At 46.5% G+C, this 26,781-nt stretch overlaps 1 protein-coding gene across 1 annotated transcript; it reads right to left on the bottom strand.

The window, feature by feature from the left end:
• Positions 1-11,894: 11,894 nt before the first annotated feature.
• Positions 11,895-23,497, bottom strand: LOC306965557 (dehydrogenase/reductase SDR family member 13-like). Its single transcript, XM_079560038.1, has 7 exons — positions 23,366-23,497; positions 19,861-19,979; positions 19,239-19,362; positions 18,445-18,677; positions 13,620-13,716; positions 13,382-13,535; positions 11,895-12,138 (listed from the first exon to the last, which is right to left on the bottom strand). Exons 1-7 carry the CDS (start codon positions 23,490-23,492, stop codon positions 12,036-12,038), a joined length of 957 nt encoding a protein of 318 aa, XP_079416164.1. The 5' UTR covers positions 23,493-23,497; the 3' UTR covers positions 11,895-12,035.
• Between the last annotated feature and the right edge of the window lie 3,284 nt (positions 23,498-26,781).

Genomic DNA, 26,781 nt, shown 5'->3' with positions numbered 1-26,781 from the left:
TTGCTTGACACCGGGTCCATGGTTTCCACCATCACAGAGGGGTTCTTTCGAGAGCATTTTGAGTCTTGGGGTAAAGAGCGTCTTCAGGCATGTCACTGGCTACAGCTCAGAGCTGCCAATGGCTTGGCCATTCCCTATCTAGGCTATTTAGAGCTAGACGTTGAGCTTTGTGGGAAGTTAATGCCTCGGTGCGGTGTACTGGTTGTAAGAGATCCACCCAGTATGCCTGTGCAGGTTCCTGGTGTGCTTGGTATGAATGTCATCCAGAAGTGCTACAGAGAGCTTTTCGGGCAATACGGGCCCTCCTTGTTTGATACAGCTCCCGTAGTTGCGTCCCCCAACTCTTTGGTCGATGCCCTTCAGAAGTGTCATTCGGCTTATCAGAGGCCAACCCCAACACAACCAGGTAGAGTCAGGGTGCGGAGAAAGCAAGTGTGCCGCATTCCGGCTGGTATGATGAAGATAGTGCCTACTACATGTTCGGAGCAGTATAGTGGTACATCCGCGCTTTTCGAGCCTTCAGAGTCTGGCTTACCGGCTGGACTGCTGGTTTCTCCATCGTTGGTCCGGGTGGATCGTGGGACTGCCTATGTCCCAGTCGTTAACGTAGGGACCACTGAGGTCCTGCTGCATCCTCGCACCGTTGTAGGTACACTGGATCTAGTAAACGTGGTGAGCTTGCCTGCGGGTGTGACGGAGGTGTCAGCTGCAGCCGCGTCCGTCTCATCGCAGACTGCCACCACCTCAGTGTCAGATGCTTTTGAGGGATTAGATCTGTCTCTTTTGTCCAGTGAGGAGCAGGACCAGGTGCGTTCTCTCTTAAGGAGGTATACGTCCGTGTTCGCTGCCCATGACCAGGACTTGGGATGCACCAACTTGGTCACCCACGACATCCCTCTCACGGATGATGTGCCAGTCCGGCAGCGGTATCGTCGGATACCTCCCTCCGAGTATGAGCTCGTTAAAGAGCACATCCATCAGCTCTTGGAGGCGCAGGTGATTACAGAAAGTTCTAGTCCCTACGCCTCCCCCATCGTTCTTGTCCGGAAAAAGGACGGAAGCCTCAGACTGTGTGTTGACTACCGTCAACTGAACAACAAGACCCGAAAGGATGCGTTTCCACTACCCCGTATCGAGGAATCCCTTGATGCTCTGACGGGTGCCCGCTGGTTTTCCACCATGGATTTAGCCAGTGGGTACAACCAGGTACCCGTCACCAAGAGCGATCGGCACAAAACGGCGTTTTGTACGCCGTTCGGGTTATTTGAGTGGAATCGCATGCCTTTCGGGCTCTGTAATGCCCCCAGCACCTTCCAACGTCTGATGCAACGCATCTTTGGGGACCAACAGTGCCAGTCTCTCCTCTTGTACCTGGACGACATTGTGGTGTACTCGTCCACCGTCCAGCAACATTTGGAGAGGCTGGCCGTGGTGCTGGGTCGGCTGAAGAAGGAAGGTCTGAAGGCAAAGCTGAGTAAGTGCAGCTTTTTCCAGACAGAGGTGAACTACCTTGGGCATGTCATCTCTGATCAAGGAGTAGCCACTGACCCGCGCAAAATCGAGGTAGTAGCTGATTGGCCCACGCCCACCACGGCCACGGAGCTGCGATCGTTCTTAGGATTTGCTAGCTACTACCGGCGATTTGTGGAGGGATTTGCAAAGTTGGCTGCTCCTCTGCACCGCAGGGTAGCAGAGCTCAATGGTAAGCCCTCTAAAGGAAAGAAGACGGCCCCTATCACTGCTGGGGACTGGACCGAGGAGTGCCAACAAAGCTTTGAAGCCCTTAAGGCCAAGCTCACCTCGGCTCCAGTCCTGGCTTACGCCGATTTCTCCCATCCCTTCATCCTGGAGATCGACGCTAGCCACAGCGGATTGGGTGCTGTGCTTTCGCAAGAGCACGAGGGCGGGATAAGACCAATAGCTTACGCCAGTCGTGGGTTAAGACCGACTGAGCGGAACATGTCGAATTACAGTTCGATGAAGTTGGAGCTGTTGGGTCTCAAGTGGGCTCTTACAGAGAAATTCAGGGAGTACCTGCTGGGGCACAAGTGCGTTGTCTACACAGACAACAACCCATTGAGCCACCTGTTGTCTGCGAAGCTAGGGGCCGTAGAACAGCGCTGGGCTGCTCAGCTTGCCTCCTTCGACTTCGAGCTTAAGTATCGGTCAGGGAAGAGCAACAAGAACGCTGATGCCCTTTCTCGGCAACCCTGGTCCTCGCAGGCACTGGCACCACTGGCGCCAGGTACTTCTCTGCCTTCTCCACTTCAGCAAGCCCTGCAGGGTCAGCAGACACAGGCGTCACAGTCCGTGATAGCGGTCTTCCCGCGCTGTGCTCCTGCCGACCTCCATGTTCTCCAACGGGGAGACCCGGTCATCCAGGAAGTCATGGCCTTTTGGCGACAGAAACGACGGCCCACCCTTGACGAGCGGAAAGGGCTTTCCCAATCTGCTCTCACCCTGCTCGGACAGTGGGACCGTCTAGCGGAACTGGACGGGCTCCTGTACCGGCAGGTGTTCCGTTCGGATGGTGGTGGAGCCATCTATCAAGTTCTGTTGCCAAGGGCCTTGATCCAGGATGTCCTAAAACAAGTGCACCAAGAACACGGGCACCAAGGAGTGGACAGAACCCTGGCCCTGTTGCACTCTCGCTGCTACTGGCCCGGGATGTCACGAGAGGTAGCTCATTGGTGCCATGCCTGTGAGCGTTGTCAGTTCGCCAAGAACAACCACCCTGCTACTCACAGTTACTTGGGTCACTTGTTGGCCTCACGGCCGAATGAAATCGTTGCCATTGATTTCACCCTGCTTGAGCCTACTCCATCCGGCTTGGAAAACGTCCTGGTGATGACCGATGTTTTTAGTAAGTATACCTTGGCCATCCCCACCAGGGACCAACGTGCGTCCACCGTAGCTCAGGTTCTGGTATCCGAGTGGTTTACGAAGCTTGGTGTCCCTGCTCGTATCCACTCGGACCAGGGCCGCAACTTTGAAAGTGCCTTGATTCAACAGTTGTGCGGTCTGTATGGGGTCACGAAGTCTCGCACTACGCCCTATCATCCGGCTGGTAACGGGCAGTGCGAGCGCTTCAACAGGACGCTTCACAATCTGTTGCGTGCTTTGCCCACCTCGCGAAAACGAGATTGGAGCTCCTGCTTACCGGAGGTTCTGTTCGCTTACAACACCACCCCTCACCAGTCAACAGGGGAATCGCCTTATTTCTTGATGTTCGGGCAAGAACCTCGGCTCCCGGTTGATTTCTTTCTGGGTCAAGTGCAGGAACCGGTGGCAGGGAGTGTCCACGAGTGGGTTCAAGAACATCAAGCACGACTAGAAGTAGCTTTCGAAGGGGCTCGTGAGCGCTTGAGGGCTTCAGCCCATCGTCGAAAGACCAACCACGACAAACATGTGCGGGACGCACCCCTGCAGGAAGGTCAGCTTGTTCTCTTGCGTGACTGTGCTCTCCGTGGTCGCCAGAAGACTCAGGACTGGTGGAGCTCGGTGACCTATCGGGTCATGCAGGCACCGAAGGAACAGGGTCCTGTCTACACGGTGGCTCCTGTCGATGATCACAGTAAGGTTAAGCGGGTGCATCGCTCTCTGCTTAAGGCCTTGGTCAGCCTTGACAGACCTGACCTTGTTGTTGAGACTTCATCTGGTGGTTCTGGTGAGCAGCCACCAACAGGTGATGAATCTTCTCTGGAGTCCTTGGATGGTGACCTGTGTCTAAGGCCACAGCCCTCTCAGGAACCTCCCTCTGTTCTTCCAAATCAACATGTTGCTGTGACTCGGACCGCTCCAAAGCCCTTGCAGCTTTCATGCCCAGTTCCGACAGCTTCGGGACCTTTGGCTTCTACTTCTGGAGCGACAAATCGTCAACCTGCACCAGCGGTTGACCCTAATGAGGTGACCCTGCGTAGATCCGCCCGCTCAACAGCTGGACATCATGCTAACGTTCATCATCTTCCACGGTCATCACACCACCCGGCCAGGGGAGGACAGTCTGCTTCCTCTTCGTCCAGCGCAGCGGGTGTAGTCTTCAGGCCATGGTGTTAGGTGAGTATGTCCATCGTCGGGGCGACGATGCAAACCGGGGGGGTAGAATGTGGTAAGACGGGCTTTGGAGGCCTGTGTTTGGGTGCGCTCTTACCTGTCGCCCCGTCGCGCTGGCTTGGTGGACTATATAAGCGCTCCCATTCTTGTTCGCTCCGTCTTTGCCCCACACGCTCTTCCGGGTTCTCTGTGTTGGCCGCCTTGTCCTCCAGCTCCAGGTAGTTTCCAATCCATGTCCAAATTCCTAACATAACGCTTTTGAAGCAAAATCCGTTCTTTAAGCAGCTGCTTTGTGTCGCTTTGTAGTGCCGCTGTTGGCCGTGGGCTCCGCATCGCTGCGCTCTATCGCTTGGCACCATTTCTGTGCGCGCAGCGTGACGCCTTCGTGCAGGTAACTATCACCTCTGCCCATTCACTCGTCCATGCGGACTTCAAACAGTCTTAAGTCACTACTAACCAGCGCTTTGGTCATAGCCACGCTGGAGGCCCAGCCGGCGGCTTAGCACGCTGCTCTCCACGTCAACCAGCCGTGGTCCGTGCGCATCCACGCATCCTCAGCGGTATGTTTTTCCTTTAGTTGTTTTTGTAGCTCCTGTTTCCACTTAGGTTTAGTTTAGTAATCCAAATTCATTTTTTGTAGGTGTCCTCAGTGGTCTGCAGTGGCACTGGCACGTTGCCTCCGCTGTTTCTCTGCTGTTTCTTTTCTGTGTTTTGTTTTTGATTTGTTCTGCTCCGTTGTGCGCTTGTTCGCGCATTACGCACTGGTGTCTTAAAGCGGACACGTCCTGCTGAGATCTCTGGTGTGCCTGGAGATTGGCACCGCACTCCAGACCGCTAAAGTGCATCCACTGCCTACGCCCTGGGTTCTGTTTGCCAGGTAGGCAGGAGGTTTTAAATGCCTGAACCTCTTTTTATTCGAGTAATGTGAGCTCATTTTAAACCCATGGTATTTTATTAACCATTGTAAACACATTGAACACAACTGAAATTAAATGAAATGTTTCCTATTGATGCAAAATAAACTTTGTAAACTAAATGGAACCAGTGCCTTTGCTTCAGTATACTTACTTGCGAGCCTCTAAGCTGTAGTACTCTCTTTTCCCCAGGAAGTCTGGGGTGGCGTTGTTGGAAGATCAATACCATTCTAAGACTATCATTATATTATAGTCTGTTAACCCCTCAGTTGCCACATTCGCAAAAGGTCCATCATCTTCCCTTCCTCCTCCGGGGTAAGGCCATCGCCCTGTAAAGATAGCATAGACTGAGCTTCCCGCTCTATAACTGGTCCCTCCCCCACACGCCTGACCGCCACTTCGACAACGTCTGGGGCCACACTGTCTAGGACCAGCTCCTGTTCGCCTTGTATATCAGAGGCAGTTAACTCTGTCACCTGCGCTAGGGGTTGGCGCTGTGGGACCTCTACGGGATAGGGGTTCGGGTTACATACTCTGCAGGGCACCCGTCCCCCTGACACTGTAGCCAATGTCCGTCCGACGTACCACTCCGAGTTAGCCTCAGGGAGCGGTTCCACAAACACACTAGGCTGGCCGGTGGGGCTCCCATTCACTTGCATCCACAAGACCATTTCCGAGTGAGGCGGGATAATCACTGGTTGTTGCCGGCTTAACTTAGCAATACCTTCGTAGGGGGCAGGGGGACCTTTCATGGAGGCACGATGACACTCAGCAAAGGCCGTTGCCCAGACCTTGCCTTCCACAGATGGTAGCAGGGTCCGGAAGGCAGACAGACCTGGATGGTTCCCCTGGGTGAGAGCAGACCAAACAGGTTTAATAACATTCATCCCAAGAATCCCCTTATCCGGCCCCAGACAATCATCATCGACAACTATAACACCCTTTTCTGGAACATGGACATTGCCTACCGTACAATTCACCATGGCATAGCCTATATAAGGTATTTTTAGTCCATTAGCAGCCCGCAGAGTCAGCCATGGCACTGTATCGGCACTCTTCACCCTGGTCTCATTCAAATGTCTCTCGAACAAGCTGCGGCTTATTAGGGTCACTTGGGACCCAGTATCCAGTACAAAAGGAATAGGAAAGGAATTGAGTTTTACAATAACATCCAAACACTCACCAACCAACGCAGCCTTGGACTCGGGAGGCGGTTCGGATGTTCCTGTAGTCGTAGTCTGGGGAATGGGCTCTTGGTCCAGTGCAACTGCCCCCACTGCTTCGCCCACAGCCGCAGGGGGTATTAAAAACCCTGGGGCTGGGGGAATTTGCGTGGGCATCGGCGCTGAATATGCCCCGCTATCCCACAATGTCGACAGATTGGCTGTCCTTGTGCGTCCCACTGGTAAGAGGGTGTCTGGGCTGGCCGATGCGGTCTGGCTGGCGGGGTGGGCGTTCTGGTTTGTGCCAGATTTGGACTGGAAAGCTGGGCCCTTACTTCCTCCACTAGGCCAGTTGAAAGAGTCCTTAGTTGTTCAATAATTTCCTTCTTTATCTCCCCCATGAGTTCTTCTTTGAGCTCAGTACGGAGCTGTCCCTTTAATTGGTCTTGGTCGGCCACAGTTGGGGTAGGTGGGGCATATGTTCTGACTCTTTGAGACAAAATATCGTCCCCTTCTTCTTCAAGGTCTTGTTCTATGGCCCGGACTTCTTTACATGCTGTGGCAAAAGTAACATTGTTGTTCCGTCGCATAAAACGACTCAGCTCTTGTTTTACAGGTCCCTTCCTTAAACCAATCATGAATTGATCTAACAGCAAATTGTCTCTGTCATCAGCTACCCCCTCATCCAGTGCACTCCAGCTGGAACACATTTCCCTTAATCGTAGGATAAAAGAACTGACATTTTCATCTGTCCGTTGCCTGCAATTATAAAAATTAGATCTCAATTGTGCTTTCGTAACTGGTTTTGAATAGAGTCCTTGCAGAAAGTCCAAAATTTTCTTTCCTGTGTCCCTTTCCCCAGCGCTTAACAGTTGTACTTCTTGTTTAGCCTGTCCTTCCAATGCAGTTAGCACAAAATCAGCCTGTTGTAGCTCACTTAGGCCCTGTGCCCTTAACATTGCGTCCACCTGAGCTCTCCATTCCAAATATTTTGTTTGTTCACCACCAAATTTTGGAATGAAAGCGGCACCCATGAACCAAGGCATGGTGAACTGGGCAGTAATGGCCGCACTTGTATCTGGCAGTGTAGGCATTGTCTAACAGTGGTGCTGGTATCCTGCCAAACAACGCCAAAATAATGTCACAAAGGGCAGAGTCCCTTGATACCAGCTTAAATGATAACCACTGTTAAACAAGGACAACGACGATTTAAAAAAAAGGATTACAAAATTTATTAAAACTAAATAGGCACAGCCTAGGAAGGATAGTGTTAAAACGAAGTTTAAAAGTGTCCCAATATGTAATCAAAGGAACTGGCTAGACTAAAACTACCCCCAGCCTCCTCCACAAAGATTCTCTGGTCGATGTCCAATCTCTGGGATAGCGAAGGGGTTTAAGTCTTCCGTTGAGTCCAAGCTACTCCGCCACCTTGGGCTGCACGTCGTCTCCGAGCAGGTCACAGCTTGGCTCCCCGTCCTGGCCGTCACCTCTCCGCTGACGTGCGCGTCCTTACTGTGGACAAGAGCGTCTCTTACACGGGGTAACAGGTCGAGCACAGAAAACCACACGTTGCTCCGGGAATAAACGGGAACTTCCCTTTACTTAGCTTGTGGAGAGCGTTGTATTATTATATGGCTCCTCGTCTCTTCGTCCCTCGACCCACGTCCTCTCACGCCCGCGCCGTGGTGCGCTCGCAGTCGTTACCCAGGTGGAGGGCAGTGAAGCTAGGCCACGTCTCCCCGGAGTCCCCCCTGGGGATGGAGTGCGATGCCGCTGTAGGCGAAAGGGGGCTTTTACGCACGGCACAACTGATTGGGCACACAGCCAATCTTACGGTCACAAAAGGCTAGGTATGTCACTTTCCTCTACTTAGCTTGTGGTGAGCGTTGTATTCAATCTCGCCTCCCAGTCGATCCCTCTCTCAGGGCTGCGGAGCGCGGTGCAGATAGGCCACGTCCCCTCCGGAGTCCCACCTGGAGCTAGAGTACGACGTCGTTAGCTTATGGCGAGCGGTGCATTCAACCACGTATCCACGCCGATCCCTCTCTCAGGGCTGCTTCTCGGCCTCCCACGCGTCCACTCTCGCACCTGCTTCCCCCAACTCTTTGCTTCCCTGCGCGGCCTCCCTTCCTCTCTTGCCGCCCACCAATTACCCTTCAAGTCCCGCCCCGTCCCTTGGGTCCAGCCAATAGTACTCTATCAGGGGTGCGGTCAATTGTCCCTCCCCAGGTCAGTGCACCTTTGCTGTCCGTCCATTGCACAGGAAAACACTACAACTTCAACATACACACGGCAAATAAAAATGTGCAAACAACTCGATAAAAAGCGCAGTGACTACCCAGAAATAGACTAGACTGACACTTATACAGCGCTTTTCTTCTTTCGTCAAGGCCCAAAGCGCTTTACAGCAAGGAACTAGTCACCCATTCACTCTCTCATTCATGCACCAATGTACACCGACACTGGAGGCACGGAGGGTGAAGTGTCTTGTCCAAGGACACAATGACAGTGTTCTTCAGGGGCTGGGTTTGAACCCCCAACCTTCCGATCCTGAGACAACCCACTCTCACAGCTATGCCATTGTTTTCTTACAAAAGATACATTTTCGCCCACTGTATTTATTTACTCTTTGATTTGTGACATAGTGCACGCTCTACATCTGTCACATTTAGTTTATTAATGATTCCTCATGTCCACTTCATCATCACGTTCATCAGTTTCTCCAACATGTTTGATTCTCAGTATCTGGCTCATATTCGTGCACTTGAGTCCATTTGCATTTGTAGTGGACGAAGCGCTTTGGACAATTGCAGGCCAATAAATCTAACTGAGCTTCAGGTGCTGGTTGGTTGTCCATCCGCTGAACTACCAGCTGGTCAACTCGTCCCACAGACTCGATCTTCAAACCATGACCAACAGGGCTAGGTGCTTGCGGGTCCATTTCCAAGCCTCTGCTCCATAATACAGCCTGATAGTTAGCAGTCTCGGCATGGTGGAAGCTGATGGCTTTCTATCTCCCCCTCATGGCACAAAAGTGTTTATTTTTTGTACAAAGGTGCCAAAAATGGTCTCATGGAAAGCAAGGGACATGATCAAAACATCTGTGTCCTCCGAGCAGATGACAACAGCATTGTACCCCTCTTCAAATGCATGGGTGGCAGAAGACGACCATCAGCTTCTTCTTGTTAGCACTGGAGAGTTGGGAATTCTTGTTAGCACTGGAGAGATTTTCATGATTTTCAACATACAGTTTCTCAGCCCCCCAGCAGCCTAGAAAGGTGGTTGATACATCATATTAAAGCCCTGACACTGCTCCTTCCAATGCAAAAACACACAAGTCTCCATCACATCCTGTTCCGGAGATATACTACCAGTCACTGCACCAGATTCGCAACACGTTCTTAGGTAGGGAAAACTCACTGCCCTGAGCTGTGATGCTAAAGCACTCGTCACCGACAGTTGCAAGAAGAGTTTTCTCTGAGCAGTTCCCTGCATTTGGACTCCACTCCTTCACTCAGCTGAGAGTTGTCCATTGCTGTGGTGGAGGTTTTGAACACTGTGGACAGTTTAAATCACTGCTGAATGTCAAACAGCTGGCTAAAGCAACCGCCTGAGCTAAAAAGGAGTTGACCTCATAATTTTTTTCAAAATTGCTAGTCTGGTATCTGATTAGTGAATTCTGACCATGCCAGTCTCATCATGGCTTCATAAATGCACTCTCTGTGAACGCTGCACGGTTGTAGGTGTTTCCCACTCATCACTCCACTTATGGGTCCCTCAGCAACTATGCCAGCTTCAACGCAAACATCCCTCAGCCCACCATCCTGAAACCTCCTCCCAAGAATAGTCTATGCATTGCAGATAGTCTGAAATGTCCTACAGACCACAGAATTGTTCTTTATGCATCCAAGTAATTTTGGCCACATAAAGTTTGTGGTAAGGTGCTACTACATCCTCTCAGATTTCTACTTGTCCATTGTCATGGATTATCTTATCACGGATATCTAAAGGATTATTTTATTTTATGTTGAAACCAGTCCAGCTTGGGACAATTTGATGTTCAGCTTGTGGCTGTCTCATAAGGATCCACACCAGGTTTTGCACTGAGGAAGTCTGTAACTCTTGGGCACAGTTATTTTATTCCATGAGTTGATGTGGTCCAACATGTGTCCCAGCCACATCAGCATCTAAAGTAGTATGTTTAGCCTCAATTGAAATCTACTGTAGCTTTGCAACCCATGGAAGTTCAGCACTGGGCAGGTGGGGACCCCATACACCTTTGTCTATACTGCTATGCCATTAACCATGTGTGATGTCTCCTTTCCAGTGATTGTCTCCTCTGGTCTATCAATATTTGCTGTCCCATGCTGGATTGGTGAAGATATGTGCCTTAATGGATGATGGTATCACTGCCTTTCGATTAAGTCCTGCTGCTAGTTTTTGCAAGCACAAGGCAGTATTGTTTAAAATTGCATGAAAAAGTCCAAATCAGAAAAAAGCATGGGGTCAGATAAAATTATATCATACACAATGTTCAGTTGACCGATTTTCATGATTTTCAACATACAGTATCTCAGCAGCCTAGAAAGGTGGTTGATACATCATATTAAAGCCCTGACACTGCTCCTTCCAATGCAAAAACACACAAGTCTCCATCACATCCTGTTCCGGAGATATATTACCAGTCAATGCGCCAGATTCGCAACACGTTCTTAGGTAGGGAAAATACTTCACACATGTGTTGAGTTTGGTGGATCCCAAACTGTGGTGTGTTCAGTGAGTTTGGAGGAGGATTTGCTTGCATTTTGTTTTTGGTCTTAAGCTGTGTGTGCAGGTTAAGGATCATATAACATAGTCATTGCCCATGGCACTAATGATGACCATCATTAGTGATCACTAAGGATCTCTCGGCATGGGAGACAGTCATATAGTCCACGAGGAATGAACCTGCTATTTACACAAAATCAAGATCTCTACAAACTTAAACTAACCCATAAATGTAGTCAGCGCATCCATAGCTTTCAGCCACTTCTTATTTGCGAGAAATCCGCTTCATATTTTCGGTTTTATAGTTAGGGTTTGTGCAGTGAAATGTAAACAATGCGATCACGTGCGGCGATACGACGCAATGTCGGCCTTTTCCTCTCATGTGTATGAGAGTGTATGGCATTACAAACGTAGTACAGGGGTCTTTTCTAAAGTTATAACTTCAGTTATGTCTGGAGTCTGTAACTCTCTTTCAGCACGAGGTTCCAGCAGCTCACGGAGGCCTAGCGGACACAGGCAGCAGAGAGACTGGGAGAAGCACGCAGGTTTTTGACTGTAAAGTAAATAAAAGAGTAGGCTACACTATGTCCATTATCTACATCACTATGGCCTAACATACACATATAGCAACAACATACACATGACATGACAGCGGGGAGCTTTAGGGGGGCATGTCTTATCTAAATAAGATGTAAATGAGCCCTATTGTTATTCTCAACAGCAGGGAGAGGAGTGCCCAAAACTTCAGAAGGGTTTTCCTTTGGGCTTTTTGGAGTTTTTAAATTCAAATCGCTGCTACGTCTCCAAATATTATCAGATTTCCATGTGTTACAAATTGTTGGAAAGCTTGGAAACTTTAACAATCTGTGAAAAGCTCAAAATGCCGCAGAACCGACATGTGTCCCTGATTCCTGTGACTGTATATGGTATTTTATTCATAAAAATAGACACGACACATTCATTGATAGCTTAGGAACCGCTCTGGTAGCAGAATAAGCTTTATTTAAAAAATACAGAACAATAAAAAGTTACTTTTATTTTTTACCGGTGGAAGAATTATGGAATATCACCCGATAAAATCGGTGATTATAAGCAGTTCAGATTATGTTTTTAAGGCACAAAGTTTTTAAAAGTCAGTTTAAATTCCTGTTAACCTCTCGCTGAGCTCCCACAGTTTCTTAGCCAGAGCGTCATCCCTTCCTTTGGCAGAGACTTGTGCCACAGCACAGTCAGAGAAGTACCTGAGGAGAGAGAAAAATACTTAAAGGTCCTATATCATGCAAAATCGACTTTTTGGAGCTTTTAGCCATGTTGTTATGCTATTTCCTTATCAAAAACACCCCCAGAGTGGTTTGTGGCTTCATTCACGCAGCTCTCCACAATCCTCCTGAATCCTGCTCTCTGAGCAGCTGCGCCGCCCTCTCCTGGTGAACGACTGAGTGTTCAGTTGTGTCGTAACAGCGGAACGGAAGTGCTCGACGTCTGTAATGTAATGTCTTAATTCTATGCTTACGGACGGATTTTAATTTGTAAAACAGCGTTTTCATTATTTCTGTCGTAAGAGAGAAACAAAGAGTAAAAAATGTAAAAAAAAAGAAAAAAAGGATGTGCCCGAAGTGCTTCCAGGTCAGCTGTGGCCAAAACAAACACCCCTGAGCGTCTGAACAGATCAGTCATGTTTGCGCTGCAGCTGTGAAGATGGAGCTCGTTACCTACTCTGGACACCTGTTTTTTATTCTTAACTAACGATAATGTCACGGACGGAGAAAAAGAAGTGCATTTGGCTACGAGGACGAGGAGTTTATATTCAACCCTTTTCAGGAAGAGGCCACTGAGCTGTTTTTTTCTCTGGGATTCAGCGACTATCACCAAAATGGTGTTTTTCTGTGACTGTCACTGATGGATGTTTGGGGAACCTTCGCCAGAATCAAAGTGGATAAACTTTTATAACCAACGCGAGTCCAATAATGTAAACAGCGATGGACCAGAGGGTGAGTCAATCCAAACGCGGGTTAGCATATTAGCTTGTGTGTTAGCATATTAGCATGTGTGTTAGCCATTTATGAAGCTGTGTTGCAGATGTCAACTCCGTATAACTGCATCGTTAAGTAACTTCACTTATTGCTGTTTATTTATATTACGGTAAAGTTGTATGTGCGGAGAGAGGGGGCGGAGTTAACTTAATCGAAGCGTTGTGTCTTCCGGGTTTGAAAAATACCTCCAGAAAACATATTTATCACAAAAATGAGTGCTCCATAATGGTAGAGGTACAATATATCATATAAATGCCTATACTTAACTTTGGAATGGCTAAAATAGCATGATATAGCCCCTTTAACTGATGGATCATGGTAGAAATATGTGTAAACTTGTGTTTACAGATTAAACCGTTTTAAGATACATTAAAGGTACTGCATAAGCCTTAGTCAAGGCCTGTTCCAGGCCACTGTGAAATAATAGCCCTGTTAGGAATTGGAGTAGTACCTGCCACTGAGAGGCTCCAGGCCCTCCTGAAGAACACAGTGCAGAGTGGTTTGAGCGCCCCCTTCTGGGTCCAGGAAGAACAGCTTGGCGATGGGTAAAACCAGGAGCTGGTGGATCAAGTTCATGTTGCGTCCCAGCTCCGTCTCCACCACTCCTGATGAAGACGGGTTCACACAGCATTCACATAAACTATCATCCCAGAAATACTAGGATTGTTACAAAGTGACTTCTCACAGACCTGGGTGCAGACAGAAGCAGCTGACATTGGTTCCCTCGAGCCGATTGGCCAGTTCTCGTGTGAAGAGCACATTGCAGAGCTTGCTGTGGCAGTAGGCCTGAAAACAGGAGCTCATAATTTAGTTTTCCTGTAAAGATGAAATTTACAGTGAGGTACAAAGCAGTCTGGTGCCTGTTGAAGAGACTAATAGAGTTTGTATTATTAATTGTACATAGGCCTGTCATAATATATTTGTCAAACATTAATATCAATATTTCATCAACATTCTGGTGAAATCTTTCCCGATTAAAACTCACTTCTGTGTTCCTAAACCTAATTAGAATTAAATGTATATTAAATGTAGGCCATGGATTCAGATAATAATGTACATTACTGCAAAAATAGGAGTAGGTTATAAATGTTTCTTTTCTTTACAAAAGAAACGAAAGGGCCGTTGGAGTGAGGACGTCAGTGCTGCGTGTCAAGACGGTCCGGACAAAGTCAGCAGTAAGAAGTCAGGAGTAACTTTTGCGGTTCTGTTTTGTTGTGGTATAACATTTTATGAAAATGAGCTGTATTTCTCAGACCAAGTCAGGGCAGAGCGTAGACCAGGGCCAGAGCAGTGTAAGCTGAGCTAAGGAGACAGAAGGGAGAGGAGGAGAGAGAAGAGTGAGGAGGAGAGAGAAGAGTGAGGAGGGGAGAGAGAGGAGTGAGGAGGAGAGAGAAGAGTGAGGAGGAGAGAGAGGAGTGAGGAGGAGAGAGAAGAGTGAGGAGGAGAGAGAGGAGTGAGGAGGAGAGTGAGGAGGAGAGAGAGGAGTGAGAAGAGTGAGGAGGAGAGAGAAGAGTGAGGAGGAGAGAGAAGAGTGAGGAGGAGAGAGAAGAGTGAGGAGGAGAGAGAAGAGTGAGGAGGAGAGAGAAGAGTGAGGAGGAGAGAGAGGAGTGAGGAGGAGAGAGAAGAGTGAGGAGGAGAGAGAGGTGTGAAGAGGAGAGAGAAGAGTGAGGAGGAGAGAGAAGAGTGAGGAGGAGAGAGAGGAGTGAGGAGGAGAGAGAAGAGTGAGGAGGAGAGAGAGGAGTGAGGAGGAGAGAGAAGAGTGAGGAGGAGAGAGAAGAGTGAGGAGGAGAGAGAAGAGTGAGGAAGAGAGAGAAGAGTGAGGAGGAGAGAAAAGAGTGAGGAGGAGAGAGAGGAGTGAGGAGGAGAGAGAAGAGTGAGGAGGAGAGAGAGGAGTGAGGAGGAGAGAGAAGAGTGAGGAGGAGAGAGAAGAGTGAGGAGGAGAGAGAGGGGTGAGGAGGAGAGAGAAGAGTGAGGAGGAGAGAGAGGGGTGAGGAGGAGAGAGAAGAGTGAGGAGGAGAGAGAGGAGTGAAGAGGAGAGAGAAGAGTGAGGAGGAGAGAGAGGAGTGAGGAGGAGAGAGAAGAGTGAGGAGGAGAGAGAGGAGTGAGGAGGAGAGAGAAGAGTGAGGAGGAGAGAGAAGAGTGAGGAGGAGAGAGAGGAGTGAGGAGGAGAGAGAGGAGTGAGGAGGAGAGAGAAGAGTGAGGAGGAGAGAGAAGAGTGAGGAGGAGAGAAAAGAGTGAGGAGGAGAGAGAGGAGTGAGGAGGAGAGAGAGGAGTGAGGAGGAGAGAGAAGAGTGAGGAGGAGAGAGAAGAGTGAGGAGGAGAGAGAAGAGTGAGGAGGAGAGAGAAGAGTGAGGAGGAGAGAGAAGAGTGAGGAGGAGAGAGAAGAGTGAGGAGGAGAGAGAAGAGTGAGGAGGAGAGAGAGGAGTGAGGAGGAGAGAGAGGAGTGAGGAGGAGAGAGAAGAGTGAGGAGGAGAGAGAAGAGTGAGGAGGAGAGAGAAGAGTGAGGAGGAGAGAAAAGAGTGAGGAGGAGAGAGAGGAGTGAGGAGGAGAGAGAGGAGTGAGGAGGAGAGAGAAGAGTGAGGAGGAGAGAGAAGAGTGAGGAGGAGAGAGAAGAGTGAGGAGGAGAGAAAAGAGTGAGGAGGAGAGAGAGGAGTGAGGAGGAGAGAGAGGAGTGAGGAGGAGAGAGAAGAGTGAGGAGGAGAGAGAAGAGTGAGGAGGAGAGAGAAGAGTGAGGAGGAGAGAGAAGAGTGAGGAGGAGAGAGAGGAGTGAGGAGGAGAGAGAAGAGTGAGGAGGAGAGAGAGGAGTGAGGAGGAGAGAGAAGAGTGAGGAGGAGAGAGAGGAGTGAAGAGGAGAGAGAAGAGTGAGGAGGAGAGAGAAGAGTGAGGAGGAGAGAGAGGAGTGAGGAGGAGAGAGAAGAGTGAGGAGGAGAGAGAGGAGTGAGGAGGAGAGAGAAGAGTGAGGAGGAGAGAGAAGAGTGAGGAGGAGAGAGAAGAGTGAGGAGGAGAGAGAGGAGTGAGGAGGAGAGAGAGGAGGAGAGAGAAGACTGAGGATGAGAGAGAGGAGTGAGGAGGAGAGAGAGGAGTGAGGAAGAGAGTGAGGAGGAGAGAGAAGAGTGAGGAGGAGAGAGAGGAGTGAGGAGGAGAGAGAAGAGTGAGGAGGAGAGAGAGGAGTGAGGAGGAGAGAGAGGAGTGAGGAGAGGTGCCTGGGTTCTGGACACAGTGCGTCTGGGGGAGGAGCACAGGAACATGAACAGCCCAGTGGCTTATTGCTATTTAAGATATTTTTGACATGGACAGAGCAATGATATTGACAAAGTAGATTTTAAAGGGACTATACGGAGTTTAAAAATGTCAAAACAAAGTATTTTCCTCCCCTACAGGTTTCAACCATGTCCTAATGTGTAGAATGAGCTCAGGCCTGTTCACCACAACTGCCTCTAAAACCCTGCACTGTCACTCAAAAACGTGTTAATTCGGGTCCGAAGTGCAGTCATGCACGAGCTTAATATAGAAGGTGCAGTTACACATATGACCTGAGGTGGCAGTAGTGACTATGAAATAGCAGACTTGCATCTAGCCCCTTTAAGTGTAGGCTAATACCTTTGCATTATTTATTTGATTCGCTCTGATACAGTGAATGGGCGGTGGTTTACTTTTTTTTTGCTTTTGTCGGCTTTGTTCTGCCAGTTTTCACTCATGTTGTACCTGGAGTACGCATTATTGTTGTTATTCTCTCCGTGATGCGTTCGTTTGGCTGAAATCCCAATGTTCTCACATGAGTCCCTCTTTCTCCGCAATAAAGTCAACAGAAAGAAAGTGCCGGCATTGGCAAAGCTCTCTATGGCACACTGTTTTCTTTGCACCCCGCCTCTCTCCAAATGCAGCACACAGGGAGGCCGACTGGCAGATGGATGCTCCGCTCACTCAGCGCTGTGATCGTGTTCATTCTTCTGTATTTAAGCAAATACTGCACATGCATTTATAGCTCATTCACAGAGACATGAAATGTGCTTTTGTTTTATGTCGCGTTTCGGCCGAGTGCAAAGTCACTCCACAGCAGGACTGGCTGCACATCTTTTTCTCTTGGAACACCGGACACGGACAGTGTTTAACTCACGGTGGGATGAATAAAGTGCTTAGTTGGACCTGTGAGAGCTTAGAAAAGCCTACAATGCGAAAGGAAGAACATGAGGCAGCACAATGTAAATGATGTGAGGATGGAAGAGCAGCGCTGTCAGTGAACCACGTCTTAGTCGACCTTTTTTAGTAAGCTACGCCCTCCCGCTAATGGTGCAGGTGCATAGCGCATCAGCTGCGCACATGCAAGATGACCATAAGTACAAACATTTATGTCATCATTTATAGCGGCCCAAAGTAGTATAGAAGTCACTGTCTTCTAGGGTTGGGCGATGTTCCCTTAATTGGTCGTTGACGATGTTTACAGTGAACCATCGTGATGGACGATGATATCGTCCATTTTTCATTATAAGCATTTTTTTTTAAAGACAATAGCCTATATATATGCTGCATATTACTATGTATGTTAGGAAAACGTGAGATTGCAGGATAAATGGATCTAAACTAAACACGATCTGAACAGAGTCACGGACACGACTTTTACAAAAGAAATGTGTTAAAACTCGTGCGTAAAGTCTGAGAGGAGAACGACTTCAGAGCGTCAACTCCTCAATACCAGTGCTCTTATCACACTAATACAAATGTAAATCGGAGCTTATTATTTGCATTTGCTCAGTTTTAACGTAATGTTTAAGAAACAGTGGGTGAACGGGACAATATTTTGAAGTTTGCGTCGTAGCTTATGTTTTTGAAGCCGCTCCACGCGCCGCCCGGTCCGTGTGATCGTAACCTCTTAACTCCTGCACCGCCTCTTTCTCTCTCCTCTCTCTTTCCTCTCTCGGTCCTTCGTGAAAATAGTCCGCGCGCTCATCTAGCTCCGATGTGAGAGCCATTCTCGTCATTTTAAAACGGTTTAAGTTTCAATACGCAGCAAAGTAAAGCAAAACCACGCGCTGTTAAACTCTGAGCTGCAGAGAGAGAGAGAGAGAGAGAGAGAGAGAGAGAGAGAGAGAGAGAGAGAGAGAGAGAGAGCTCCGCGCGTCAGAACTAGAGCAGCGCGGCGTCTTTTCGTTAATAATTACGGCCAACACATCGTGGCTTCTGGCAGGTACTGACACTAGCGCGCATATTAGTTACATCCGTGATTTAATTTACAGTGCAATCCCTGCGCAGTTTGAAGGTTTACAAGGCCCACAGAAGACCAGTGCGTGTTTCTGACAGGAGGGGGCGTGGCATCACGATGGTGTCTCTCCATCGTGATGTTGCTCATCCATCGCCGATGGACGATGACATCGTCCATCGGCACAACCCTACTGTCTTCTAAACTTAGATCCAATTCAGCCTTGAATTGGCCGTACAGTTTATTTATGGCTAGTCAGGAAATAAAAGAAACATGTAATGCTAAAATATGGCACAAATTAAGGTATCACCATTTACCTGCATGTTCTTTACTGAGTGCCTCTCTCCCTGCACCAGGTCTTTGGTGGACTCCAGGAGTTTGAAGTCGATGTGTCCGATGCGATGGCCCGTAGAGGAGACCGTAACCACCCGGCTCGGGGCGCTCTGCTTCAGCCGCTCCAGCAGCAGCAGAGTCAGGAGGAAGTGTCCCAAATGATTCACTCCAAACTCCATCCCGAAGCCCTCCTGAGTGCGCCCTGGACCTATTATGCCTGGAGGAGACACACAGTGCTGAGCTGAATTGGCTTTCATTTTACTGAGACAAGTTTTATTCTAGCATTTCAAAAATGTAGAGGTTAAAGATGGATCACATTTAATCCGTATCGTAACACACCAAACATACTGATTTGAATGATCACAATGATTTACCAGATCTCAAATTTCAAGCCTTTGCGATGCCCAATCCCGTCAGACCTTGGAAGCTAAGCAAGGAAGGGCCTGGTCGGTACTTGGATGGGAGACCGTTTAGTAACACCAGGAAGCCTGGCGAATGGAGTGAGTGAGTGAGTGAGTGATTGGTGGTGGTCGGAGGGGCCGATGGCGCAGACTGGTTGCCTCGCTTCCGTCAGTCTACCCCAGGGCAGCTGTGGCTACAATAGTAGCTTACAACCATCAAGTATGGAGTGAATGAATACTGCAATGTAAAGCGTCTTGAGTTTCCAGAAAAGCGCTATATACAGTAAAAACCGATGCATTATTATTATTATTATTATTATTTAGATAATAGTAATGTACTTTCTGGCGCCAGAACCCCCCAGTAACCATATTCAGACCTGCATTGTTGATGAGAAAGTCGAGTCGTGGCTCTGTTTTCAGGAAAGTGTCAACAAAGTCTCGGACCGACTGAAGACTGGACAGATCCAGAGGCATAAACAGCACCTGGTTATTCCCACTCTCCTGAAGAAAGTAACCAGAGGTTAGGACTGCGGCTCGACATTATTTAACCTGGCAAGAGCAGCTTCATTTTAAAGCAATTAAATATTTCGTTTTAATAAATGATTTTGTAGGTTGGAATTATTATGGAAGTACAATGTTCTTTGGAAGCACACATGGGAAACATTCAGCAAAGTTGATATTTATTTGCCTAAAATTTATAACGATGAAACAGCCTTTCACAATACGCACACCCACTGATGGAAAACAACTTGGATCTAAATCTGGTACAAATAAAAAAAAATCATGGTTCATGACCAAATAAAAAAATATATATAATAGTTTTGTAAACTCAATAAATATTGTATTGTTAATGTTTACAGTCCTTTACAGTCTCCTACTGACTGTCACATTTCATACCAGATCAAACATCGAAGTCCAATGATTTTCCAGTCAGTCCCATATACATTCTAGCACTGATAAGGGAATGATCATGGGCCTATGGTCAATGGAAATACTCACTCTTCTGATGTCATACACAGCGGCCTCAGCTCGCTCTCTGCTGCGACAGGCCAGAATCACACGGGCTCCTCTTTTGGCCAGATCCAGAGCTGTGGCCTTTCCTATGCCTGTGTTACTCCCTGCACAAAACAAAGTTATATTACAAAATGAGAAACAAACGCACAAGGAAGAATTGTACTTGTGAGGTTATGGGTCGAGCACTGGTGTCCCAAACTATTAATACACCACATACAATCTACAAAATTGGTTTCCTTTATTGTAATAAGGCGTTATTCACTCATACAAGCAAACAGCTCTTGGTCAAAACGTTAGTTCTGCCAAACTTAGAGTACGGTGACATAGTCTACAGATCGGCTTCACAAACATTGCTCCATAAACCTGATGTCATATACCATTCTGTCATCCAGTTTGTCACAGGTACCCCATATGACACTCATCACTGTGACCTATACTCCCTGATAAAATGGCCTTCCCTCCATACTCGTAGGCAAACTCTTTGGTTGTTGTTTATTTACAAACTCATTCCTCACCTCTCTGTTAAACATCCATAACCCCAGACGAGCGCTTCTTTACAGTAGTTACAAAAACCTCTCTGTTCCCAAAGTTTGCACATCCTTTGGTTGATTAATTCTCATTCCAATTCTCTGCTTTTAACATCACATCACATAACGTTACACAAACTGGCACTGGAGCTTTAACTGTAACTGCGGCGGTGAACTTTTACAAGCCAGTCTCACGTGTTTTTGTCTCCCTTTATGATAAAAGTACTGTGTATTTTGTCTCTGTCCTTTTTTGCGCAGGCTCAAGACAAAAACAGCCTCAAGACAAAAACATCCACCGTTATGAACACAGAGGTTTCCTCCAGTGAAGACGTTCCATCTCACATAATGTTTTTTTTAACCTGCTCCAGCCACATCCCAACTTTTACTCGCTGTCCTTTACCAAATATTAAGCTATCGCTTAATTTCTGTGGAACAGCAAATTTTTAATGGGAAGAGATAGCGGACAGGAAGGACAGCGTCTGGTTTACCTTCCAGGCGGAAATCACGTGGCGTCACTGTGCATGTAGCCCATTAAAATTTTATGTGAAAGACACACACTGACACACAATCGTGAAGTGAAATTAAATGCATAAATGAATATGATCTTTTTTTTTATAAATACACTGAAAAGTGGGATGTGCAGAAGAATCTCTGTACCGCTTTCCTCTTAGTGCAACCAATTGCCTTGAGAAGTTGCCTGATGATTTCTGAATGATCACATGTTGACCCAATGACTAAATAGAGTCTACCTGTGTGTAATCTAATGTCAGTTCAAATACAGCTGCTCTGTGATGGTCTCAGAGGTCTGTTAAGAGACTATTGTGGAGCAGAAGCATCAGGAAGTCCAAGAACACACCACACAGGTCCAGGATTAAGTTATTGAGAAGTATAAAGCTGGGTTAGGTTATAAACAAAGCTTTGAACATCTCTCAAAGTCCAGTTAAATACACCATCCAGGAATGGAAAGAGTTTGGAATCACTGCAAACCTACCAAGACCCGGCTGTCCTCTTAAACTTACTGACCGAACAAGGACAGCACTGACCACAGCTGTTACCAAGAAGCCTATGATGACCCTGGATGAACTGCAGAGAGCTACAGCTCAGGTGGGGGAAACTGTCCACAGAACAACTATTAGTCGTACATTGGCTCGAAGAAGCCATTTTGTAAAGAAAACCATAGGAAGTCCCGTTTTCTGTTTGCCAGAAGCCACATGGAGGATACTGAAAACGAAGAAGGTGCTTTTGTCAGATGAGACCAAAATGAAACTTTTTGGCCTAAATGCAAAACGCTATGTTTGGTGTAAAAGTAACACTGCACATCACCCTGAAAAAAAACACCATCCCCGCTGTCAAACATGGTGGTGGTAGCATCATGCTCTGGGCTGCTTTTCACACAAACACACAGGTCAGCATATGCAAACGCACACGACCCTCGGGCCATAAAGCTCCTCACGAACACTGCTATGCAGTACCAAGTACGCTACCCACACCGCAGGGAGGGCTCCTCCTCATGCTGCTGCTGTTGAACCTCGCAGTGTTCTACTTCCAGGCCGTGCCCTCTCCACTGTGCGCTCGGTGTGGGGTTCCTCCTTCTCCAGCGCTCCATCCAGACAGGCGTGGTCACCACTCGCACATCCATTCACCACGCCATTCATGGGCCGCGGCCCTGGCCGCTGGTCCTCACCCTGTGCTCCTCACCCTGTGCTCCTGAGGGGCCAGTCTCGCAGATCCCTCAGTCTCTCCCTTTTCCCCCATTTCTTTCCATTTTTCCTTCTCCATTTCCATGCCACCATACAGGTGGATTGATTGCACTGTGATCAGTATTGAAAGGGTAAAGACATGTGATCCTGCAGTCATGGCAACAAGCGTAAAGGGTGGGACCAGTGCTTCAAGTGGGCCGGTACTCAGCCCACAGGTACTATTAACAGACAAAACGCAATCAATATCTCAACTGAAAGAAAATCATTTTTGGATGATTTGGCTCATCCTTGCTCTGCAGCCTGTACTATCTCTCCCTCCTGACACACGTATGACACACGTATGTTGATGAATGATAGAAATGATACAGTTCAATGTTATTACAATATATATATATATATATATATATATATATATATAAATAAAACCACAAATTATACTTTGTGCCCGTCCGCTTATCACAAATAAATAAAATAAAATAAACCATTACAGGTGTTATCAGTAAAATGAACATTTAATTTTTTGAAAGTTGACCTTATGTTGGGGGCACTTACAGGCCCTATACCTGATTTTTTGATTGCAAACAATGAAAGTGGAAGCCACTTAATAAATATATTACTTGTGGTCCAAACTCATCTGTAATGTTCCTAATATATTTGTAGCATCCAAATGCTTTACAGGGACACGTTTATAGGCACAGTTCACAACTTGCAGGGTCACTTTTCAGGGTCACTTTCACAGAAATGCTAGAAAAATGACCTGAAAGTTCGTACAATTGATACAAATGTTTTAGACTTTGATGCACGCCGTTTTCCCCAAAAACGTTTGAGTTTACAATATACAAAATACATTTCATTCAATTTCTAGAAGTAAAATCAGGTACAGGTCCTTTAGGGTCACGTTTATGCAATATTTACATAATTAAATCTTTCATGCTCACATTCTTCAAAACTGAAACATCAGACCTTGTTCTTTGTTTTCTGTTCATCTATTCAAAAACTGGACTATACAACAGTGATGCATCCACAACAGTATTCCAGAATTCCCAGGAGATGAAAATGCAACTTTTCAAAGCACTGACACTTATAAATCAGACAATGCTAACAAAAAGCACGTTTATCCAGCAGCCAATCAGACTTTATATATGTTTTGTATTAATTTCAATAACGGTGGTTAAAAGACATGCTCAGACCAGGCTTGGTGGTTATTTGACCAAATCAGATGCTAAAACACTGTTAACATTAGCCTGATTGTCTGTTTTTTACCTGTAACAACGGCGGTCTTCCCGTGTAACTTGGCTTGACTCGTGCATCTCGACCCTCGGAACACAGTGTAGTAAATAACGATATAAAAGAAGACCGATGCAGCGAGGAGCCCGAGCAGGAGCGACATCCTGCAGCCTGGTGTTGTTGTTGTGACTGACTAGCCACGAGTCAAGATCATGCTAACTACAAAACCACTTCCGGTACAAAATAAAAGGAAACCCAATTTATCCAATCATGTTTAAACAGGAAAAGAATGTAAAATGTAAACTTCCGACAGTAACTTTTACAGCCACTAGATAGCGCCATTTACACAAAAAGCCTGACTAAGCACATTTGAATTAGGTTTTAACCTTAATGTATTGGCAGGTGCGGACTGGGACAGACGGCCCTGGACTCTGACCAGCCCGGCCCAAGTTAGTGTAAACACACGCGTCCACAAAGACATATTTTTTTCAATTTATAATAGTCATCATTTTTATTGCGCAATATCTGTGTCACCAATGAACAACAGAGCTGTTAAACAAATAGAATAGACTTTTTTTTTTTTTTTTTTTGCTGCTACGCTAGTTCCTCTGAGCTGAAGTTGTGGGCGCTAGCACTTCCTGTTCATATTAATTTCCATTAAGATTAGCTTAGACTCTTCGAATCATCGTATTTCCTAGAGATTCTGTGGTGGACAGTGAGTTCCTGGTAGATGATCATCACTTACCGCAGGTTAAAAAGTTGTTGTACAGTGTAAATATTTCCGTAGAGGAGACGTCTATGTTTGTGAGGATCAGTGAGTTTGTCTTGAAGCTAAAGGCTTAACATTCATTTCATGCATTATACAATTTGAAATAGTGCCTCAAATATGAACTGCATATAAACCATCTTGTCCTACTTGATTTTTTTTATCACTATTTATTTTTATTCAATTTTTCATAGCATGTTAGCCTTTAGCTTCAAGACAAACTATCAATCCTTTAGGATTAGGCGTCTCCTCTGAACTCGTAACATCCTACATCAAGATTTGAACACACAGTAAATGATCATCTACCAGGAACTCACTGCCCACCACGTAATCTTTAGAAAATATGATTATTATTCCAGCAGGTCTGAGCTAATCTCTAAAGGAACAGAATACAGACAGGAAGTACTCGCGCTCACAACTTCAGGTCAGAGGAACTAGCATAGCCATACCGTGCAACAAGCCACTATGGCCAGTCCACCCCTGTGTATTAGTAACACTTTCCTTAATAAATGGCTTAAATAATACATTGTAAACCTGACACAAAGGCATACTAGTTTATTGACAGTGGCAGAATCATATAACAATGTTGTAATAATAATACACATCTTTTTACTCACATAACAGAGTGCCTTCGATTAGCACATATTACAGTCACAAACTAAGAGAGTAAACAAGCTGTATTCTGATCTTTCTGAACAGAGCACATATTATATGGCTCTTGCTCTTCTGTATTATTGAAATACTAATGTGCATATTACAACATTTGTTGAATCGCTAAGGTTTCTGCACAGTCCCTCATGCCAAATGAACATATAGGCTATAGGTCTTCCCACACCAGTGCTGCTGAGTCAGAGTGGCGTCGATCAGGTCTGACTGGATCTCTATCAGGTGAAGGGTTGAGGTTTTCAACAGCAGGTCAATGACACTGCATTTTCTCCGGCAAATAGGAAGTGTGACAGACAGGAATATAGACTTACTATTGGAAAGGGAAACAATATTGAAAACATGTGTATATGAGCATAAGGGAGCAAAGCATGAGGTTTTCTTCAATAGATAACAAAAACCATGAAAAAACACACAAATCTTCAGTAAAAGTCGCCTTGTTGCTGATTTTGCTCCAAGCGCTTTCCCATCCACAGCCCAACGCCTCATGTGTCATGTGTCTCAGTGTGTGCGCCTTTTATTAAAGACTGTTGCATAGTCGTCTGGACTCTATGTAATTTGTGTCTGCGATCAGTTGGTGTTCAACATTTGTACTCAATGTTTCCCATGTGTTGTGCTGTGACTTTGTTATTGGCAAAGAACATTGTAGTACCTTAAAGGCCCTATACCTGATTTTTTGATTGTAGACAATGAAAGTTACTTGTGGTCCAAATTCATTTGTAATGTTAACATATTTGTAGCATCCAAATTCTTTACAGGGACAAGTTTATAGGCACAGTTCACAACTTGCAGGGTCACTTTTCAGGGTCACTTTCACAGAAATGCTACGAAAATACAATTGATGCAAATGTTTTATAATTTGATGCACGCTGTTTTCCCCACAAATGTTTGAGTTTACAATATACAAAAGGAGGACAAAATAAATTTCATTCAATTTCTAGAAGTAAAATCAGGTATAGCCGGGGGCGGATCTACAAAAAAAAAAAATCACGGGGTGTCGGGGATCATTTCTGGGGTGGCAACACATTTTACAACGTCGAATGTTTATATTATATATAATAATAATAATAATGCATCGGTTTTATATAGCACTTTTCTGGACACTCAAAGACGCTTTACATGGCACTATTCATTCACTCCATACTTGGTGGTGGTAAGCTACTATTGTAGCCACAGCTGCCTTGGGGTAGACTGACGGAAGCGAGGCAACCAGTCTGCGCCATCGGCCCCTCCGACCACCACCACTCACTCACTCCATTCGCTAGGCTTCCTGGTGTTACCAAACGGTCTCCCATCCAAGTACCGACCAGGCCCTTCCCTGCTTAACTTCCAAGGTCTGACGGGATTGGGCATAGCAAAGGCGGTATGGCCACAATTATTTGAGGAGCTTTGGCAGCAGATTTGTTTTGTTTTTTGTCTACTTTGTGTATTTGAAGAAAGGGGCACTTAGCATAAGCGTTGTCTTCATCGTGCTCCTTTTCAATCATGTATAAAAATAAATAAATGAATAAATAAAATAAATAAAAATAAATAAATAATATATATATAGTAGCATTGTTCTTCTTCTTTCATGGTACTGGCGGCCTGCTAGCCAGACTAAGGCGCATGCTGTTAGAGCGGGTCATCTCATGGGTCGACCAGCTCGTTTCATGATCAGAAGGTCAGGTCAGGGGTTCAAATCCCACCTCCTGAATGTGCACACTGTCGTTGTGTCCTTGGGCAAGACACTTCACCCACATTGCCCCCAGTGTCTGCGTACATTGGTGTATGAATGAGAGTATGAATGGGTGAGTGGATCCTTGCTGTAAAGCGCTTTGAGTGCCTAATGTAGGTGGAAAAGCGCTTTATAAGTTGAAACTATTTACCATAATGGGGGAAAAAATGGAAAAAAAAATCCTCATCTTGGAAGCCACAGGAGTTGGCACCTGGCTCCTTATTTAGCTCTAAAGTTGTTATAATTCTTTGTCTTCTTGAACTACTTGTGTGCTCTAGAAGCACCCAAGTAGCTTCTAGAGCAGATGTG

This window comes from Gobius niger, assembly GCF_951799975.1.
Source record: "Gobius niger genome assembly, chromosome: 1".
Classification (NCBI taxonomy): domain Eukaryota; kingdom Metazoa; phylum Chordata; class Actinopteri; order Gobiiformes; family Gobiidae; genus Gobius; species Gobius niger.
Note: the sequence above shows the minus strand (reverse complement) of the source record. Positions and strands in the feature narration are given on the sequence as shown.

What these genes read in the sequence shown, in the direction of transcription:
- LOC306965557 (XM_079560038.1), bottom strand. Translation starts at nt 23,492, where the DNA reads ATGTCGCTCCTGCTCGGGCTCCTCGCTGCATCGGTCTTCTTTTATATC. An exon ending in CTGCTTCTGTCTGCACCCAG is followed by an intron (nt 13,536 to 13,619) that starts GTCTGTGAGAAG and finishes CGTCTTCATCAG; the next exon opens with GAGTGGTGGAGACGGAGCTG. An exon ending in CTGGAGCCTCTCAGTGGCAG is followed by an intron (nt 12,139 to 13,381) that starts GTACTACTCCAA and finishes CTCTCTCCTCAG; the next exon opens with GTACTTCTCTGACTGTGCTG.